Source organism: Varanus komodoensis, unplaced genomic scaffold, assembly GCF_004798865.1.
Source record: "Varanus komodoensis strain SLA01 unplaced genomic scaffold, ASM479886v1 scaffold35, whole genome shotgun sequence".
NCBI classification, from domain to species: Eukaryota; Metazoa; Chordata; class Lepidosauria; order Squamata; family Varanidae; genus Varanus; species Varanus komodoensis.
This window is the reverse complement of record NW_025335856.1, coordinates 5,161,906-5,176,508: the sequence shown is the minus strand read 5'-3', so window position 1 is coordinate 5,176,508 and position 14,603 is coordinate 5,161,906. Positions and strand designations below refer to the sequence as shown.

The 14,603-nt window shown below is 44.7% G+C and overlaps 1 protein-coding gene across 1 annotated transcript in view; it reads right to left on the bottom strand.

Moving 5' to 3' along the window:
• The window catches only part of UBASH3B (ubiquitin associated and SH3 domain containing B), a 63,969-nt gene continuing 49,366 nt past the window's right edge, over window positions 1-14,603 (bottom strand). Inside the window, exons 8-15 of the mRNA XM_044439597.1 lie at window positions 14,461-14,590; window positions 13,822-13,942; window positions 12,973-13,095; window positions 9,205-9,297; window positions 8,255-8,399; window positions 7,439-7,545; window positions 6,107-6,216; window positions 1-4,662 (exon numbers count right to left, since the gene is read on the bottom strand). Coding sequence (XP_044295532.1) covers window positions 4,525-4,662; window positions 6,107-6,216; window positions 7,439-7,545; window positions 8,255-8,399; window positions 9,205-9,297; window positions 12,973-13,095; window positions 13,822-13,942; window positions 14,461-14,590 — 967 coding nt within the window. The 3' untranslated portion in view covers window positions 1-4,524. The remainder of the gene's footprint in view (window positions 4,663-6,106; window positions 6,217-7,438; window positions 7,546-8,254; window positions 8,400-9,204; window positions 9,298-12,972; window positions 13,096-13,821; window positions 13,943-14,460; window positions 14,591-14,603) is intronic.

Genomic DNA, 14,603 nt, shown 5'->3' with positions numbered 1-14,603 from the left:
TACTGTGAGAAACTCAGACTGCGTAGTTTTTATTTGGATCAATTGTTTTCAGGTGACAAACTGTGGAAGATGTGCAGTAACACAAAACGAAAGCAGCAATTTTCTTCTTCCTTTAAAGCAACATTCTAATAACTTGAAAGTTGGCATACAATTTTCACTCTGTATCGTAAAGCGTTTCAACAACTTGAAGGTATATGTTGCCTTCTTAGCACCAATTCCATTAATGCAAATGCTTAGCCCACTCCAAAAATACTGGAAGTTCATTTTCATTGTGTTTAAAGAAACCTAACATTTGAAAGAAATATCTGCACATCTAAAAATATACTTTTAAAATTAGATTATGTTCCTCCCTTACCTTTGCTTTCACTGGCTAGAACAAGGACTTTAAACTCTTCCTTCACATGTTTTGTCACCTTCAGTGATACTTACTTCCATGGAAGTGCACGCATGCTTGCAACCTAAATAGCTAACAGAGCAAATTGTATAGCGATCCAATCATTCCATACATCTGGGCTTGATTCAGGTTATACCGGATGTTTGAATAAGGACCTGAAACAAATATCCCATTCGGTGAACACCCACCTAAGAGGGATGGTTTAACTTGGGAGTCCTGCACTGAGCAGGGGGCTGGACCTGAAGGCATTCTGGCCCCTACCAATTCTGCTATTCTCTGATGAAAGTGTTGTGAGATATTTTGACTCTTCTCTGCCTGGAATGCTGCTTGTACTTACTCTGTAGAATATGCCATTAAATATTATCAACTTGCAAGCTATCAGTGCAAAAACAACCCCTCCCGCACACATCTGGGACCCCTCCCCCCCATTAAATATATACCAGTAACCAACATTTTGGTTTTGATTGTCATTCATTGTTCAAAGTTCATTAAAATTCTTCCACAGAAAACTGGCCTGGAAAAGCCATAAACTAACTCATTTTCAGAATGTCTGTACATAGTCAAAAATAGTTTAAATTACATATATGTATATGCATACATGTGTGTGTGTGTGTGTGTGTGTGTATATATATTCCCAAAAATACCAGCAGCAATAACAACTACAAAATACAATGCTGCAATTCCCTTTCTTGCTATCACCTCCCTTCATCTCCTTGATTTTCACTATACATCCCTGGTAAAAAATAATGCATCTGAGAATGTCTTGCTACCTTTCACATGTAAAATGTACACATTATGATTTAAGTAAACATACGTATTGCACACAAAAAGCATTTTGTTGACTCTGCATTAGTTCACTGCCTATGGGACCCCTTCAAAGTTCCTTATTAGGGCTATATCCTCCTCTAGGTACAACTAAATGAGAGCTGAACAGAAATGGATTCCAACTGGTGGTGTTCTTTTGCTCTGCCATTCTATGCTCAGACCATAGCATGAATCAGCATAGAACTGGGCATCTGTTTCTTTTCAGGTAAACCTCATCCTGCAGAGAACGACTGAACGAAGGGACAAGGGCACGGCTGGCATGATAAGGCTGAAAGGCAAGCTCCTTTTGTGTGCAGTGGTGTTGTTACACAGCGTTCAGCCCAAGGGCCAGTTCCATTTGGGAGCAGCTCTCGTGGCTGCATTCCAGTGGCAAAACGGCAAGGAAAGCAGGGCCGAAGCCCCAGCATATTGTAATTTAAGGGCGCAATCCTACGCATGTGTATAGGATTGCACCTTAATGCTCTTTTAGTCATTAAATAAGCCATAGCTGTGGATTCTGGTGGTTTGGATTGAGGAACAACTGCCAGGAAACCACCTAATGATCGCTGACAGGGAAAAGGGGAGCAGGGCCAGAAGGGATGTGTGGCCATCTAGAGAACTCCTGAAAGCCAGATTCTGCAGCCCTAATGTAAAGGATCATGGTAGCTGGTCTTTAGAATGGGGCCATGTTGAGTCATCAGGGAGTATTAGGTCTAATTGTAAAAAGCTGACTTCCTCACGTGCCAAACTTGTAAACAAGTGCCCGGAGGACTAGATGCTAGTAGACCTGCATCTGAACGTTTTTCTGATGGTTTGCATAGAAGAATCAGCAGTGGACCTGGCTGCCATCTTGTTTTTCTCTCTTTACTTGTTTGATACAGAATCTCTCCTAGAAGGCCATATCTTGTCCTGTTTGGGGTCAGTTTAAAGATATTTGAAAGAATGTTAAGACATCTACAGACCAGGCACATACAAAAAAGATCTTATTTTGTATCTAGTGGAAAGTCTTGCAATATTTGGTCTCACATGCAATCAATGGCAAGGGCTAAATCCTTAGGCTATCTGAATTAATAATGTATATTTTGGTACCAACATGCAAAGATATTAGTTATTTCTACAGCATATAATTTGGCCAACAAATCTTGGTCTCAGTGCAGGCTAAAATGCTTAAGATAGTTGCTTCTACAGGGGCACAGTGAAATAGAGAAGGACTTCCACCATCCAAACCTCTGCTACCCATGTGCTGTGCCATTTCTGAACTGGATTTGTGTCTTCTGGGTTGGCTCACTGTACAGTGAGTGCTTCACTGTAACAGGGCATCTGGTTCCCATAGTCTGGATGCTCCTCAAAGATCACGGGATGCTTTCTTGGGTGCAATTATAATGCAATTATAATCCAGGCCCAAATCTGGGTTTGCAAGTACTATCATCAAGAGGCCTGTTGCTGGGGCCATTTCTGCCCCTTTACTGCCTTCCATGGGCCAATACCTGGCAGCAGTGATCCCAAACTCTGCTAGGCAGCCCTGAGTGAGAGTCTAGGAGTCACCCTTTTAATTTCGTTCCATCTCTTGGTTCAGACCTGCACCAGGAACAATGTGGGAAATCAAAAGGGTGGCCAGGCATGCACTGGGAAAGCATTCTCAAAGCGTGCCCAGGGCAGGTTATTGGTGGCATGAGCAGTCCATGGGCACACGATCCTATGTATTAAACAGCATCCACACTTACCTGGATACTTCTACTCACCCTGATTCTAATTTTCTGAACCATCATTCAGATCAACATTCTCTGGGTCCATTGTGCTTTGGTGACTGACACAGATTCATCCATGGTCCTTCTGCTAGATTCGCTTTCTAAGAATGTTTGCTTACATTAGAAATTCTTGATGCCTACTGTACCAACAGAGGCTTGGATCCAGATTTGGAGGAGCAGGTCGCTGGCCTGGTGGAGGTGGACTTCCTCCTGCCCTGAGGGCAACCACAGAGCACCCTGAAAATGCTGCACAACGTGTTGGAGAACTCTACTGAGTGGTGAAAGAGACCAGAAGGACCTTCCATTGGTGGAGCCCTCCTGGCAGAGAAACCTGAGCAAATGCACTTTCAGCAAATAGTGGCCATCATTTTAAACTGGTTGCCTGTATTTGGAGAGGCATGGCAGTGGCTGGAAGCATAAACGACCCAAAACGAAACCCCAGGATTTTGGTCTATTTCAGAAAGGGAGAATCATCTTGCAAGTCATGGGGCAAAGGCATGTGCTTAACAGCGATGGCCCAAATGGTCCACTCAGAAGGAATCAAAAATCATGGGAAGAATTACTATGCACAGCTGATACTAGTACTTGTTAGGGCTGAGTAGTTGCCAGGGGCCAAAACTATCAAGGGGCACACCAATGCAGTGGACACTACCAATGAGGTAGGCATTTAATACTGTTCTGCATGGCCATGGTTTGTGGATCAAGGTCCCAAAGGATGCTTTGCATGGCAGGTGTGCCGCTGCAGACGGAACACCACAGACAACCGTCCAAATGACCGGAAAACACCCGGCTTTTGATGCTCGTTCAGGGGCAGCAACGTTGCTGAGCACAACAAAGTGATATGAGTTCAACATGATGGGTGAACAAGCCCTTCCTGCTCATATTTTGGTTCCCATCAAGTTCCCTTCTGCTCATTTCAAAGATTTAAAATCTATTTTCAAGGTTCTGATAGTGGAAGTAAACTAGGCACATGATCCTAGATTAGTCTTTTGGACCGGGGAAGGTGCTCACTTCTACACCATTGTGTTTTGGGGAGAGGGATCCTGTGGAACGCGTGAACAATGTAGCAAAAAGGGGGTGGAAGTGAACTCCATCCCAAATGGCTCAGAACAAAGCTGCAAAGGTCCATAATGAAATTTGCAAAGGCCAAAAATGAGAAACGAAACAAGCAACAAAAGTGCACAATTCAGAGCACAGTCCTAATTGCCACTAACATTACACAGAAGGCAGTGAAAACTGGATCTCCTCCCTGCAGCTTAATTCAAGATTTTAAAAAAATGTACGTTAAAGCTCAGTAGCTTACATCACAAAGAAATTTCTGCCAGACAGAAGCCTGAAGAGAGAGACAGTGTTTGAATACATGTATATTTGTCCACAATCCAAGCATTTGTCTAAATTGACCTATTTTTCTAGACGCACCGAATTCACTCTGATATGCTAGAGTGTTATTTTTGAATCCATTTAAAGGTTTATGAATAACTTTCTCCTGTGTCAGTATTTTGCTTCAGTTCCAATGCATAAGACATTCTCCAGTCTTCAGAAAGGCTCTCTCTTCAGTGGTTCCCCTTTCCTTTTGCATTATTCTTGTAGCAAAGTTTCTCTCCAGTTAAAGCCGCTGGTCGGTCCATGAGTGAGAGGAAGGATGGGTGGGTCAGTAAGCTGCCACAGGCCCGTGTCTCCAAGTTCTTCACAGCAACAAAACCCCAGGTATGGAATCTGCAGTTCACAGACAGTGTGGTGGAGGCGGCAGGGTTCAGGCAGAGAGATAAGATGCGAGAGAGAAGGGTTAGCTGACAAGAATGCCTCTTGCTTCCCTGCAATGCAACCTTCTCTCGGAGCTCAGGGCCTCTCATGCTCATTCAGGACATTGGTCTCGGAGTCCTTTGCCATGCTGCTTCTGCAAACAGCACGGACCATTCATTGCACAGCGTACATCTGAGTGCTGGAATTCGCTCACACAAAGGTAGGGAGGACACCAACTAGGGTGGCTTTCAAGGGGATGAGAGAATTTCATTATCTACCAATGGCTACTCGTATTACCTCCAGTACTGGAAGTGGAATGGGCCCAATGCTGGTAACTGTGGAACATGGGTGAAAGGGTGCTGTTGTGAAAGGGGGATTCTCCATGTGCAGCCAGCTGCCAATGGTGGGAACAGGAAGCTTTGCAAGACAGAATCTTTTGAAGGAACCGTACGTTCCTACTCAGAGCCCAAGTTTCCTTTTGTCTCATACAGACAGTACAACCCCATTCCTTAAATGCGTGTAATCTTCTGACTCATGAAAGGATTGTTTCTATTTTAACTCTGGAATGGCATCATCTTTTTTTCTGAAATCATGTCACAGCCAACCCTGGAGCTTTCGCACTACGTCGTAAACCCCTTCCTCCCTTTGCCATTTTGTTTACCATAATGCCTAGTCTAAATAAGATCCTTACAGTAGCTCCTAATTATGTTCTAACTGTTTGTGCTCAGAAGCAGCAATGGCTGCCACTCTTTGGCGGACGAGTCTCCTTAACCGTTACAGTGCTGCCTTGTCTCAGTGCCCAAGGAACTTTGGGCCTGTAGGATGATATTAAGGCAGGCAAGCTAAACTCTTTCTGTCCCTCAAGCTACAAGCCCTAGTTAAACTGCACAACACACTTTCTTTCAGAGACGCTCCTGGGCCAGAAAGTGCTATTTGCAATCCATTTCTACCGTCTGACTGACACCAGAAAACCTCACAATATTTGTGCAACAGGCTGACAGATCCAGGGAAGTAAATTTCCACAAATACCCTCAATATATCCTCAAAAAGAGGGGGTGATGACAGAAGCAGAGCATAATTTCGGATCTATTCAGTTTCTCCACATATACCATAATTTTGTGTGAGGAACACCAAATAAATCGATAAAATAGATTAAGCGACGGCGATGCTTGAAAAAACGTGCTACCGCCTTTCCAACGTGTACAACACAGAAACGGACGAGAGAGCGAGTGAAGTTTCCTGTCGTACTCTCAGTTACCACAATGACACACCAGACAACCCTCCAGAAACTGTGCTCTCCCCTCACCTCTTTCCGAAGCCATTGGCCTTCTAAGGAGATTTTCACCTAGAGAACAGCCCTCCACAATGCACCTACAAAGCTAGATTTTACTGAAGGATGCTGATAGATGCGAATTACCTTTCGGACCATCTGCACAAAGTCCTTGGCATTCTGAGGAGACAGTCCTTGTAGCTGGCAGGTACAAGCCTCAAGAGAGGAAGCATGGGCCACTAGCAAAATGTTATTTCCTGCAGGGAGAGAGGGAGAAAATGCAGAGCATTGGCACACTGGCTTAACTTTCTAGGTGCGAGCTTCCTGTTGTATTATGCAAAAGTCTGTTCTAAAGTCTTGACACTGGTCTTGCTGGGTAGGATAGGACTGGTAAGAACACTACATGTTTTCTGAACACAAAAACTCACCCTGACCTGGGGCCAATCACAGGCTTTCAGCCCAACCTACCTTGCAGGATAAGATTGAAGGGGGATTATATAAGCCCCTTGAGTTCTTTGTACGGAAAAAGGTGGGGTATAAATCTAATAAATAAATAAATATGATTGAGTAGAGAAGCAAACAGGGAGGAGGGAGAGCTTCACCCTTTCCTCACTGGCTTTGTTTTCTCCTGCTGCTCTCCCCACAGTGGGAATGGAAATGCATGTGTATCTCCTCTCACCTCCCAGAGGTGCTTTCCAAATGTCAGGGGTTCGGTTGCATGCATTTGTATGGACCGCTAGGAAATGAATGGGGTGTCCATCAAATTTTCTGGGCAACAATTTTAGGCCAAGGAAGAGAAGTTTAAATTTATCCTCCTAGCAGGCAAGACTTCTGTTTAGAGAGCAACATATAAATGTGGAAAGGGCCAGTTTACATGTGCGTATTTGTCAGTGCAAGAACTCCGTCTTTATGGATTATATATTTTACCTGATTTATACTCCAAGAGATGAATGATAAAAATAAATCAAATTATGCTAGCAAAATTGTGGCTAGTCTGTCTGGGAAGGCTTGTTTAAATAAGAATGTATTCAGCAGGGGCTGAAAACAAAACCATGTTGGTTCCTCTTGACATCAAGAGGCAGAGAGTCCCAAAGAGAAGAATCTAGTGTGCTGATACCTCATCTGATGGGCCTCCAGAATGATCAGAGGTCCACGAGGAACCACCAAGAGTTGTGTGCTTGAGGACCTCAGGAAGAGGCAGGCCAGTAAGAGAGATCATTAAAGATTACCTTTTATGAAGATTGACTCATTATACCTTCCCGATAATCACCAATGCTTCCTGTGGCTTGGTGACATGCCCCGTTTTCTCCTTAAATTTATGCAGAACATTCATAATAATACATGCAGCCTTCCAAGGCTCCCAATTTCCAGAGACATTCTTAGGGGAAAGTTTCACTGAACCCAACAGGATTAATTTCCGGGAAAACATGTACAAGCTTGAGCAGTAAATTGTTCATTGTACACTGGGGTTTCACTTGCCTTTGGATTTACATTCACTTAAAATCTCTTTTGTTACTTGGTAACTTCTGCTGATGTATGTATCATATGACTCAGAGATGCCTAATTTGCTCACTGGTATATGAGGTCTGTGGAGAGAAAACATATCACAAAAGTGTAACTGCGGAGCGAAATTGGAAATGGAAGAACCTGTGACTCACCAATAAATCTAGTCAAACAACCAAGAAAGAAACAGCCTATTGCAACCAAACAATCTCTCTTGGCTTAGGACTCAAATATCAAAATTCAGAATAATAGTATGTGCGTGTGTACAAAGAGGGAGAGAACCAAGATGACATTTGCCATTAATTCTGGTAAAGATGGGCAGACATCTGCCAACACATAGGAAATCATTTTGGTTTCTTATGTACACACACACAAACTCAAATACAGCTGTCTTTGGCACTCTTCTGTTCAGACATCTGGAAGGCACCAGGTTGAGGAAAGCTGTCTTGACCTTTGCCTTGTCATGTTCACAGCACATGAGGAATATAAATCTCAATTTTTGCCTTTCCTTCAGGTTGAAAGCTAGTTGGGTTTGGGGGTGTTTTGCCCATGGATGGTTCTCTGTCATATGTTGCTTCCTTTCAGCATCCCCTTCTCCTCTCTAGCATCTTTCAGCCTCCCTGGCCTTTCATCTTTATTCTCCAGGCATACCCAGAAGAGATCACTTCCCCCTCACATGCTTTCCCATTGGTTGCTGAGTGCCATGAATGAGCTGCCCAGGCTCCCAAGCAGGGCCCTAAACACGCCCCCAGATCCCAGAAACAACAGTTTGCATTATTACCCGAGGCCTACCTATATGTTGTATCTACACTAAAATTTGCCGCTGCTAAGTCCACCGGAGGTATCCAGGCAGGCAGGGAATTCCCAGGGACCCACTTAGTCCATTCAAACAACCCCGGCTCGACTCGAATCTTTAGGTTACTTTCTTGTTGCAAGCCTGCAAATTGAACAATGAAAATTCAGCCCATCAGAGAAGGAATTCATTCAAGTCCTGGATCAGCTTCAGAATGGTGGTGACCAGATTACTTCCAGATTTTCTATGGTTTATAACACCTTTGACCAAAAATCCTATATTTTTAGTTCTAGTCTTTGCAGTGGGATGTTAAGAGTTGTAGGTGTGGGTGAATCACGTATTGCAAATTCCTGCAAAGAAGCAGAAATAGCACCAAAGTCAGATGCTTGTTGCTGATGTAGACTTCTGTTCCTTATATGGAACTCTGTAACACCCACCATGCAAGGAAACTTCATTCGATAGGTTTGTTCATACAAGAAGACAACTGTGCCTGAATGGTGGCTTGTGGTTGAAGTATGGGTTGTTGTGTTGTGAGCATCCAGTGGCACTAACAAACCATAGTTTATTAACCAGGAACTGTGATACCCGTTCACAGCTCTCCTGGTTTGGGAAGACGTGCACGCAGTGAAGCCGAGTTGGCTGAGTCCCAGAATGAGGTGGGATTGCATGATTCTATCAGGGTTTCTTCTGCTCCACCCTTTCCTTCATTAGGCACCGTAACGGAATTAAGCATTTTATATAAATGGGGAATCCATTATAGGGCTTTGATGGCCCTGGGCTTCTGTGTTTTCTCCTGCTATGCTTGTTTCTCTGTCCCTTTTTATCCTCTCATCATTTATGGCCACCAAAAGGGGGTACCAGTCCTACTTATGTACCGAACCATTTGTTCTTCCTTGGGCAGAAAGTAAGTGAGAAGATGAACAGACCAGCCCTTTCGCTGCCTCTTTACCTTTCAAAATATAGTGTGCCGTCTGTACGCAGCGCAGGGATGGGGAGCAGTAGATGTGGTGGATGATGGTGTTGCTCTCGAGGAGGGCCTCACCTGTTAGAAAACACACCTTTGAGTTAAAGGGGGAATATGAACTATTAGCATCCCAAGAAAGTCAGAAACGGGCAATGTGTGGGCAAAACAGGACCCCTGGCTTGCCTGTAGCGTGCAGGCTTTGTGTGTAGATGGTCCCAGGTTCGGCCTCCAGCATCCCCAGGAGAAAGTTAGGTGTGGGTTGTTGTTGAAACCTGGGTTACTATGTTGTCTGAACACAGCTGGGTTAACAAACCATGCCAAAAATCGACAATCCATCAATAAACCATAGGTCCGCTTTATAGGCTTTTAGTGGTTAGCATCCCAAGTCTTCCTAGAATGGCTGGATTAAGACAACATGATAACCCATGTTTCCGCAAAAACCCAGACTTGACCCTTACTCCAGCCCTGATGTGGATAATTGTATTGATTGTGCCAAACCACTAAGCGATGTAGGCAATCATATTTAAACTGATGCTGTTGTGAGTAAACAAGGCTGCCCCTATCTTATTTGCAGGGTGCTAGAAGATTTGCAATTCTGGGTAAGTTATACAGTTTACCAGTCAACAGATGACTGCCATTTAATAACACCAATTATCTAGTTAGATATTAAGAGAGAGCTTTGTGTCAATTCATTCCTGATCGTTAACAGTTTCCTATTTAAAACTGGACATTTCCCACTACAGCCACTTTTTTCAAATCTGCCCAATAACCATGTCTGTCAGTTCTGGAACAAACACAATTAGGAGGTCCTAAGGCAGTACTCAGCTTTGGCCTGCAGGTGGCAGTCATGCTGTACCTACCAACTCTTCCAAACCGGTGGGAAGTTAAAAAGTATTACTGGGGTTTTCCAGCCACTGACTCCATCCTGCCTTAAATATAGAATCGTAGCATGTGGATTCCCAGCAACAGTTGTTTTTGAGTACCCAAGCCTGTCCATTTAGCTGCAGACTGGGAATTACACTGCCTACAGTTGTGCTCTGTTTTATTTTGGCAGCCCACCAAAACAAGGAGAACAATGGAAAATATTCCAGGGAGACTACACCCTATACTTTTGGACAGAGAACAGTAGTCAAACTGAAATCTTATCAGAGTTGGTCTGTATTTGTTGTTGCTGTGCAAGATGTATACAGAAGTTTTTTTAAAAGATCTGAGGAAAATCAAGGGAGAACATGGCAGCTAGTTGGACAAAGAGTCTCGCCTGAATAAGGCAGCTGCCCACCTTCGTAAAAAAGACCCAGGGGTGGTGGGAATTAGGGTTTGCATCAACAGAAAATCACGAAAACGGAAGAGGAACTGTAGTTGGCTGAATTAAGTGATGCGCCCTCTCATGGTCAGTATGGTTGTAGGGTTAGTAATTAGAGTTCCTGCCTGGGTTAAACCGGGCTGCTTGAGTCCTTCTCCGCCTCTCAATCACCAATCCAGAGCTGAAAGAGGACCCAGTTGTAATAATGGAACTTGATCAGAGGAACCATGAGAGGTGAGGACTGGGGCCTTTGGGTGCCCCCACCCAAAAAAAGCAACACTGCTGAATGCAGTGCACCTTGCCTGGCGTTTCGTCTGTCTCATTTCGCTGCAGTGCCGTATTTCCAGGTTTATATTTATATCCATTTGCTGGATTTTCAGTGTGCCCTATTAGCCACATGGGTCCCCTTTGTCACCTCCATCTCTGAAGAATGGAAAGACACTCACAGAGGTGATGGAGCAAAGTGTGTTTGATGCTGCTGCAAAGCAGCTTTCCTCAGGTGGCCACCATGTAGATGTTCTGGGCAACTCACAGCTTCAGCCACTGGGTGGCATAGAAAGGAAATAATAATAATTGCCATCCATGCAAGCTGGGCTGCTAGGAAGATAGGATGAGAAATGATGGGTTCAGCTTTACTAGAGAGGGGATTCAGATGAGACCATTCGTCCATGGAGCTGGCAGCTTTGAAAGGAGATGGACTCTCATTTACTGGCAGTTTGGAAGCTGAGAGATGACACCCCCCCACCCATTGGGCACTATTGTATGGACTCCTCTATTGGGGGATGGATTAGAAGACCTTTGAGATCCCTTCCAGCTCTATGATCATATATTGCCACCACAGTAAAACCCCGGGTGTCCTATATACTGCAGTGAACATCTGGATTATCCACAGTTCGGTGGGTTGAAGAGGGGACAACCCTTCCCTGGAAGTGGTGTTCACAGCCAAAATGTTCACATTTTAAAAATCAGTGATTCCATGTGCATTACACCTTGTTCTGCCCTTTCAATGGATGCCAGGCAGTTTTCATGCTTCCTCTCCAGATCCATGCAAAGGGCTCGCCAAGAGTCAGTGACTCTCGCAGCAAGCTTCACGGCTGAGTGGAGACAAGAACCTGGCTCCCCTGAGTGCCTAACCACTGTTATGCCACATGGGCTCCCTCCTTGTCTTCCCTATTTGGGAAATCTTGCACCGAATAGGCCAGAATCCGGCCTTTCATTCTGCACCACCAGCATCTCCAGGCCTGGAAGCTTTCCCAGCAGCTTTTGCTTCCCAAAACATGCTCTCGGATCCATGTGTTGTTTCCCTGCCAAACATTCTTCACTGCCAGACCCCTAGTGTGTGTGCAAATGAAGATCACAGCTTAAGTCATCACGCTCTGCACCCATCAGGATAGCCAGCGCTTCTCGTCTCGCACCGGAATGTGTACAAATGGTGCCACAGAAGGACATCAGTGCTGCCAGATGCCAAACTGTTTATGCAGATTCTGTGCAAATCATAGCACCCTCATTGTCTCAGTCAGTCAGTCACAGGCTAGTGGCAATTCTCTGCTTGGGAGCTGCTTTCCACACCGCTGCTGAAAAACCTAGCATTAGCAGCAAAACATATTTAATGGTTAATGGAGCCGTATTTTTCCATCGCTTTGTTCTCTCTCTTGCTGCCTCAGTCCTGGAGCCTTTGGTGTGGAGCCAATGCAAAATTCAGTGTTTCAACAACTTAAGACTTACTGCAATAGAGGATTGCTGTATGAGGTGAGGAGAAAGGAGGAAGACCAGAAGGAAACAGATTTTTCTCTGGCCTGGACTAAAATCTGAGCCAGGGAAGAACCATTGCCACATCTTCGTGCTCACCTTGTATTGAAGTGAGCACTGGGAGACCCCAAGATGTGTATTTCCAAGCTTAGAAATTCAAGGCAACCACGGTGGATCAGTGGTGGCCTTGATTGGCAATGGGGCCAAAATACCTGAAGCATCAGCCTCATTTAGCCTAAAGGTGTTGCTGCCAGTAGCAAAGCCTTATGAAACCTTTCAGGAGGAAAAGGCAGGGCAAAGGTGGAACCACCAAACACCTGGTGGGTGGGGGAAAGGAAGCAGTGGCACGTATGTGGTGAAGCCAGGCTGGAACTTCAGGTGTGCCTCATTTGGTTCACAGGTTTGCAACTCGATGCCCCTGATTTAGTGGTTAGAAGAGTGTGTCTTTCTCTCTCTCTCCGTACATGCTGGTGTGTGTCTGTCTGCCTGTGTGTATGTTTCTAAGCACCGCTACGCATTGCAAGCCTCAGACATGGTCCATGCATGTTCCCACAAGTGCTGCTCTTGCTTCTGGGTGGCTAACAGCATCCTTCCAGTAGAAAGGAAAGAAGGCTCAAAAGCACAACTTTTGGGGAGTTCTGCATGAATGGTGGCAGGGCCCCACCCCACTCCTTTTATGGTCCCAGCAAAGGGAAGCCTACCAACAAGTCTTGCTTGTGTGCATCCAAAGACTGTGATGGGGGCATCTTTCTCATAGTCCCTAAAACCACCAATGCGTTGAGGTAGGCTGTGAGGCATATTCAGGTTTGTTCGTCCATATCTTCCTGCCAGGAAACACAAGAGAAAGCGGTGCATGGATTAGCTGGCTTTCCAAAGCCACGTTCCCTAGGGGTCAGTTCTCACAGTATGACGTGAGCTGGCACTTTCTGCCCACCATTCCCAAGAGGCACAAGCCTTTCGGAGAGGTGTCTGAAATTCCCAAAAAGGTGCTTCTGTAGCAGGGAACACCAAAGGTGTGTGTCTCCTTTCAAAGTACACCTCAGAAAAAGTACACCTCAAAACTTGCGGATTTTACTGTGAAGGAGGAAGAAAAGGCACTGGCCCCCGTTACGGAGTAAAGATCACATGGTTTTGCTTTGCCTTACCTGATGACAGCTGTTGTGTCAAACAAAAGTAATAAATAAATTACTTTGCCCCTATTGGGGTCAACATTCACCTTAGGTATCTGTTGCTTTTTGGCAGAAGGTTCCTACCCCTGGACATTGCCCAGGTTAAGCTTTGCATTTGAGAACACATTTCTATACTTGTACAAGTCTGGCTACATTTTAAAAAATGAAAAATGTGCACATTTGGTGCACAAGAAAAAATGTGAGAGTGACCAACCAGTGATGGGGGTGGAGGGACCTTGGACATTTCTATTTTTAGGAGTAGAACAAGATTTGTATTAAACCGTTCCACAAAGAGAGAAGCTTGTAACTAACCCAGTTCATATTGCATTTCTTCAGAAAGAATTAAATGAGTACATTGAATTACAATAGAAGGAACTTTACCTTTGGCATCAAAACATTGTGATAGCCAGTATTTTCCAAAGACGACATCCATCCTTTCTCCATGGCGACAAACGAAGAGACATCTCTTCTGAGGCCCAGGTGTGTTTGCAATCCGTAGGGGCTGAGAGCAAGTGGAAGCAACACATTGGTACCTAAAATCTCAACTTGCCCTTTTCTTCTCTTGTGGCCCTGTCTACCTGAGAGACATGTATATAATTCATCATAAATAGAAGTGTGCCCTACACACATATTGTATTCCATTCATTCTGCCTGCCATCCAATTCATTCTGCCATCCATGGACTGTCAGGCATCTTTCATCTCTCATCCACTTACTGACAGATGTCTTGGACTCCACCTCCCATCAGAACCAGCAAGCCCCATATTTTATGTACATATGACAATTTCATTCTACTTGTGCAAGTGCACACCAGCACCTACCTTTGTGCAAGGGTACTTTAGTGCTAATGAACACTTGCATTAATGCACACTGGTGCAACTCCCCAAAAGGTAAAAACTGGTCTCATATCCACGGAAACTGCACAACTTGGAAAAAGCCCATTGCCTCTGGAATTTACCGGTAGGATGCACAGAAATCAGAACTCATTTGTCTCCACTGGAGATTTTTCCAATATCCGTACCTGCATACTCTGACAAAAGATAGTGAGAGGCCCGGCATCGCACGGTCCCTGATCTTCCTGCAGTCTTCGATCCATCACCCCATCAGTGAACATCAAAGACGGGGAAGTGGCATTCAAAATAGAATAAGACCTGTCAGAACAGA